Source organism: Populus trichocarpa, chromosome 2, assembly GCF_000002775.5.
Source record: "Populus trichocarpa isolate Nisqually-1 chromosome 2, P.trichocarpa_v4.1, whole genome shotgun sequence".
Classification (NCBI taxonomy): Eukaryota; Viridiplantae; Streptophyta; class Magnoliopsida; order Malpighiales; family Salicaceae; genus Populus; species Populus trichocarpa.
The window spans coordinates 13979909-13986649 of record NC_037286.2 but is presented as its reverse complement, the minus strand read 5'-3'; the positions used below and the strand labels follow the sequence as shown (position 1 = coordinate 13986649).

The 6741-nt window shown below is 32.0% G+C and overlaps 1 protein-coding gene across 1 annotated transcript; it reads left to right on the top strand.

The window, feature by feature from the left end:
• Window positions 1-2767: 2767 nt before the first annotated feature.
• LOC7487740 (NAC domain-containing protein 43) lies at window positions 2768-4556 on the top strand. Its single transcript, XM_024594923.2, has 3 exons — window positions 2768-3049; window positions 3230-3498; window positions 3581-4556. The coding sequence occupies exons 1-3, from the start codon at window positions 2866-2868 to the stop codon at window positions 4271-4273; spliced, it is 1146 nt and encodes a 381-aa protein (XP_024450691.1). The 5' UTR covers window positions 2768-2865; the 3' UTR covers window positions 4274-4556.
• The last annotated feature ends 2185 nt before the right edge of the window (window positions 4557-6741 follow it).

Here is a 6741-nt window from a genome sequence, read left to right as displayed (position 1 = left end):
AATTAACGGATCTTAATTGAGTTTTAACTAGTAACCAAACTGACGGGGTCGTTGATTATACCAGATCAATTTTCTTTTTATTTTGTTTTAAATTTGATTCACCTTAGATATGATATATGAAAACATTAGCTAGGTTGTTTGAGTTTTAAAACAACTACGAGGGGTTACACTCTCTAACAACAACCACGCGTGACAACAAATGCTCGAGGAAGTAAATAGAAAACCCAATGGCCATGTGTTGCAAAATAAGATTTAAAATGACAAGAGATAAGGGGCATGACGCCGAATGCTGGCTAGTAAATTAAACAAAAAATACTGCAGTTAAGAGTGGTTGCTACGTCGTTTATCAGACAAAAACAATGATTATCGGCATGGAATTCAGATGATGGATAAAATGATTAAGCTTCTAGACCACTTGAATTTCCGTAACTATATTTTCCACATGTAGTTGAAGACTGAAGTTCCATAAAAGATATTTACAAGAAAAAGTTACTTCTCTTATTGTAATTTATTTAACAATAGAGGATTTCCAGAAACTTTTCTTTGTGTTTGTGCTTGAGTGAATCATCATTTTATCCTTTACATTATTATTATTATTATAATGTTAAAAGATTAATTCTGATTGATATGTTTAATAAAGTCCACTAATAATAATAAAAAATTGTACTAATATGGGATCTATGAAAATGTTGTAATAAAAATTAATACAAAATAAATAAATAAATAAATTATCCACGATCCATCGATCAACAGTCGTAAATGGTTGGTCATGGTATCATATTAATACAACATATAAAATTAGTAAAGCAAACTAATCCATCAATCAGCTAGTGTTCATTTAAATTGAGTTGTAGGTGATGAGAACTTTGGTTAAAGAAGCTTTTATCTAGATAATATATATATATATATATATATATATATATATATATATATATATATATATATATATATATATATATATATATATAAACAGTGAGAGCATAAACATCTTGACATTAATTTAACGTTTTCGATTATGTATTAGAGGGTAATATTCCATGCACTAGTTTATAAAAGTGATTTCTTAGTTTACCGTAAGAAATCTAAGTGCTCGGAAAATGAAAAGAAATATTCAGATGGATATATATTTATTTTTTAATGTATTTTAAGAGCATCTTAATTAAACTCGATTTATTAATTTACATGAAGTAATATAGAATGAAAATAAACAAAATCCTAGAGAAAAAATGTAATACTCGGTTTATATCTAATAAAGTGACAAATCAAATTCACTAATTTGGGTTTCTTTTGGAATAAGTTCAATGACTAGCTAACAAGTTTAAATCACTTGAGTTTTTCTATATATGCACAGAAAATGGCCGAGTCTTTAAGCTAGTACATACATTCTAGATTCATTATTTCATTTTAATAAATGAGATCTAGGTCCAATATAACATAATATGATAAAATCTATGCAAACAATTTAGAAATACTAAATTAGAGAGATAGTAACACAAAAAAAATAATTGAGGATATTAATTAACACTAGTTGCAGGAAGGGAAAGAAAGAAAGAATTATTAATCCTGAGTGATGTAGTTCAACTGGTCAGGTCCTGAATTTGTTCTTTAAAGGTCACTAGTTCGAGTCCCACAAGTCTCAGGGTTACTGGATACTTATATGGTCGTTAACTTTAGGGCCCGTGAAATTAGTCAAGGTACGTGTAAATTGGCCCGAATATCCACATTAATCTTAAAAAAAAAGAATTATTGACCTATGCACTGTGAGGATATTCAAGAATTTGAATATCCGTTTATAACTATCACTCGTATAACTTAGTTCATTGGTTAATATTGTAAGGATTTTTTTTAATCCAAAAGGATGCTGATACTTGTACTGCTCACACACACAGTATTAATCTTTCTAAAACCTAACTTTCCACTCGCAGAAATAACATTAATTGTGTAAGATGGGGAAACATATTTTCTTTCCTTTAGAAATTTGTCTAGCTAATAAATTAGTATGGTACTTTTTAATTAAATTGTCAAGAGTCAGAATTGTAATTTTTTTTTTAATTTATGGGAATGTCTATTAGATATTTTATATGTTTTTTCTTTATTATTTTTCCAAAGAATATAATTGTAAATACTATTTTTAATTCTTTCAAATCACTTAATGTTTTCGAACCCAGCTAAAGTTGCCTTGTGGCCATGACAAAAATAATCGCGGGGTTTTCCATTAATATTTACTGCGTAGGACGCTAGTGTCCACTCCTCCTACAATAGTATGAACGTATTTTGTTTTGTTTTTTTGAACTTCATCGGGGCCACGAAAACACATTGACGAACCCATCATTTCTTTCTCGTTGTGGTGGTTGCACAAACAAAACAAAGGGGGGGGAGAGAGAGACCCACCCATCATCTTTTTCTCGTCGTGTTGGTTGTACATGTAGAAAGAGAGAGGAGAGAGGTCTGTGGTTGTTTGAGAGAGGTGCTTGTCCATGGAGATGTTAAGGTCGAGTGTCAGAGCTGCGATGGGGGCGTTCCCTCTGTAGTCTAGTTGCCACCAACGTCCATGTGGGACCTAAACTGATACCCTACTCATGGACCCACTTTGAATTTCCAAAAAAAATTCCCTGTCACCATCAATGTAGGTCGGTCGCTCTTATCAGACGCACAGTAGAATGGAACCCCACTTGAAGACCAACGCTACAGGCACCATGATATCAGACCTTTTCTCATGTATTTTTGGCCGTTTATGTCCTACCGCACATATATATATAGTCCAATGTACATACTCATTTTGGTACACCACCAATATTTCAGTTACTCTAAGACTTTCTCCATTCATATATTTTGTCCTAACCTCTCTTCCTCACTCCCTCATTAATGACAGAAAACATGAGTATATCTGTGAATGGGCAATCTCAGGTCCCTCCTGGCTTTCGATTTCACCCCACAGAAGAAGAGCTCTTGGATTACTACTTGAGGAAGAAGGTCTCGTATGAGAAGATTGACTTAGAAGTGATCCGAGATGTTGATCTTAATAAGCTCGAACCATGGGATATACAGGGTGCTTAGACGTTTTTCTATATCTTCCTCATGATTTCTTTCTAATTTATTCAATTCGTAAAAGAAATCTTATACTTTTTCTCTTTTTTCAGAACCTTACTTTTTTATTTCCTCTTCAAATGATTGTGTTAGATGTGTGCCGAATTATAAGTTGTGTTAATGACGATTCGGTTTTCTGCAGAGAGATGCAAAATAGGAACCGCCCCACAAAACGATTGGTACTTCTTTAGCCACAAGGACAAGAAATATCCAGCCGGCACGCGCACCAATCGAGCAACTGCTGCGGGATTTTGGAAGGCTACTGGCCGTGACAAGGTGATATACGGCACTGGCAAGCGGGTTGGAATGAGGAAGACTCTCGTGTTCTACAAAGGCCGAGCCCCACATGGACAAAAATCCGATTGGATTATGCATGAATATAGGCTGGACGATAATCCCAGTGAAACCAATGTAAGCCTCTTTCAACCATGGGTCAGTGGTCATGTTTGCATTATACATGTTCATATAAGTAAAATGTTTTATTTATGTCAAGGTCTCCAATGTTATGGGAGAGGCAGCACAGGAAGATGGCTGGGTGGTTTGCCGTATCTTCAAGAAGAAAAATCTCAACAAAACCCTAGACAGAGCTATGAGTTCATCACCCATCACTGCAGATACCAGGAACCAGACGTTAAGTTCTTGCAATGAGGGCTCTCTAGATCAAATGCTTCATTACATGGGAAGTACTTGCAAAGAAGAAAATGAAGCAGATAATAGTGCTAGATATCTTTGGCCTATTGACACAGCAATCAACCATGTCCACCATGATAATAGATTCATGGAACTTCCAAGCTTAGAGAGTCCAAACTCTACCAGTAGCCTAAACTTTTACCAATCCATGATCACAGAAAATGAAGGTTCAATAACTAACCAGGTGAGTTACCCCTTAGACTCTGGCCTTAACAACTGGGTTGCCCTTGATAGTCTAGTTGCTTCTCAAATCAATGGCCAGGCTGAAACCTCTAGGCAATCAGCGTGCTTCCCCAATGACCCCACCATGACTTATTGTACCCCTACTGATCTTCATCATGATCTCCAATTCCCAACCCTACGATCATCATTTTCGTTTCCATCAAACAGATCTTACCATGAAACTCAAGATTATAACAGTGAAATCGACCTCTGGAATTTTTCCAGTAGATCATCGTCCGACCCACAATGGCACTTGCCAAACACTAGTGTATAGCAGAATTACCCTACAAATAAACATTCTATAGTTCCAAAAGACAGAAGAGTATTATGATGACGGCAGTAGTTAATTATATATGTGTGTGTGATAATAATGCAAGTAATATATAGTATAAGAGTTCTTAGATGGGATGGCATTGTCATCCATTATATTTGCTTTATCAAGATGTCTGCCATTTTTGAATTTGTTTTTCTAGAAACCTAGCTGACTGTGGCTGTGGTGTATATGATTATACCTTTCTAACTGCGCATTAATAATTCTATCCTTTTATTCTTCTCTTGCCTTATTCAGATTGTTTCAAAAGAGAAAAAAAAAGACAAAAACAAAAGGCATGATCAAGATGGTCATGTGTGTAATTATTTTTGAGTTGAGTCACATGGTTTGTCGAGTTGTTGAGGTGCTGAGCTTAAGGGCTTGTTTGGGATCCATGTAATATCATGAAAAAAAAAAGAGAGAGAGAGAGAAAGTTGTAGGACCAGACCATTTTTGCTAAATAACTAAGAATTCGAGAGAGATTCTTGCAAATCGCTGCTTTGAAAGGCATCGAGCAGGCAGAGATGAACGTCTTCTGGCTAATATTTAGTAATGTTGTGCTAGTGATTTTAAAAATATATTTCTAAATAATATTTTTTTAAATATATTTTTGATATTAATATCTCAAAATCAATCTAAAAAAACCTAAAAATTTAATTTAAAAAACGCAAAAACAAATGTCTCCTAGCCAGGAGAGAGGAAAATGGAAGTACTTGTAGTTTTGACAGGGATTAATTAAGTTGACTTGTTCCAAGACATTATTTGTCCACAAAAGAAACAGCACCAATAAAAACCAAGAAAAGCTGTTCGGCAGTGGAAGACGATCGATCCACGACAGTCAGTCATGCATGCGTATCTCCATCAAATTTACGAGGAAGCTTCTCTTTTTCGGAGAAATGTTTTTTCATTGTCTCTTTTCTTTCCTTTTTTTTCTCTTCAATAAATTCCACATAATAAATTTTCCCATCCCAGCCAAAAGCGCCAACGCCGGCATATCTGAACAAGTTCAAGCTCCCATACTCAGAGGCATGCTTTTAAATCACCACCACAAACAAAAGAAAGCAATATTATTTGAAGTGTTAATCTAGAATAGTACTTTGTTAACAAACAAAATGATAGCGTTGAAGTTTGTCTCTTTTATTCTTTTTAGGTTCAACCCAGAAGCAGAATCATTACTAATATTTCTTATTTAAAAAAGTTATTGAATTTATAATAAGATTTTACTTACGAACGAAATTGATTTTACACATTTTTATTATAAAAATAATATGATCATTGATCATTTTATGTGTAGATAAACAATATTAATTTGTGAATTAGAGAATGGCACGAAAAAAACTAGTTTTTAATTGGGTATACTTGAGTGAGATTTGTGAATTTATATACAAAATTATAAACCAATTTTTTTATATAATAAAGTAATATATTCTTTTTAACTTTTGTGAATGTATCCTAAGCGTACGTTTAAGAAGCTAGGATTAAATTAAGAAAAAGGTACAAATAATTTAAAATAAATAATCATTAGTTCTATGATATTATTTTATCACCAGTAAATCCGCTTTCAAGTTCTTCTTCCATACAAGTTTGGTATTTTTTTTAAAAAAAAAACAAAGATTATCACTAACAATTTTTTTCTTTTTTAAAAATAAGGTTTACAAATACAAAGAATTATGTTTTTCCTCTTTTATAATCATATTTTCATTCAATTTTTTAATTTATAATACTGATAATATAAGAAAAATTGATTACAGCAGTAAAAAAGTTTACAAGTGTGAAAAATTAAATATTTATAATTTTTTATAAATTGTTTTTCCATGAAAACTGAAAAAAGAAAGAGAAAAATAAAAACCCCTTGAATGGTAATTTTTAAAATATTTATGAAGGATAATATAGGTATCATAATTAAATATATTTTTTAATAAATTATGAAATTACTTATTGGTATTAGAAAAGTATCATAGAATTAAATGATAATTTATCTTTTTTAAATAAATTTATTAGTATTTGTTTCTATAATTAACTAGGATATTAAGATATTTCTTCTATTATATATAAATTGTAGAAGGATCCTCCTATATGTGATGATTGTTACAATTGAGCCTTCTAGTTGTATTTTATAATTCCTATTAAAGAATTTTATTGCACCCGACATGACGTTAGGGACATCTATAATTAATAGAGAAATTGAAAAAATATAGTCGCAACCTAGTAATTTAAAAACTTAAGAATTTTAAAATAGACACTGGTTTCAAAGATTTAGGTAAGAAGATGATTATGCATATGGAAATATAGACATAACCCTTACTATATCCTTTCAAACAAAATGTTATATTTACTATATTTTTTCTCTTAAATTACATGCCATTAACTATGTGAATTATTTTTTAGATTATTCATGATTTATCTTAATTAATTTCTAGTATTTTGTGAAA

What these genes read in the sequence shown, in the direction of transcription:
- LOC7487740 (XM_024594923.2), top strand. Translation starts at nt 2,866, where the DNA reads ATGACAGAAAACATGAGTATATCTGTGAATGGGCAATCTCAGGTCCCT. An exon ending in CGAACCATGGGATATACAGG is followed by an intron (nt 3,050 to 3,229) that starts GTGCTTAGACGT and finishes GGTTTTCTGCAG; the next exon opens with AGAGATGCAAAATAGGAACC. An exon ending in ATAATCCCAGTGAAACCAAT is followed by an intron (nt 3,499 to 3,580) that starts GTAAGCCTCTTT and finishes ATTTATGTCAAG; the next exon opens with GTCTCCAATGTTATGGGAGA.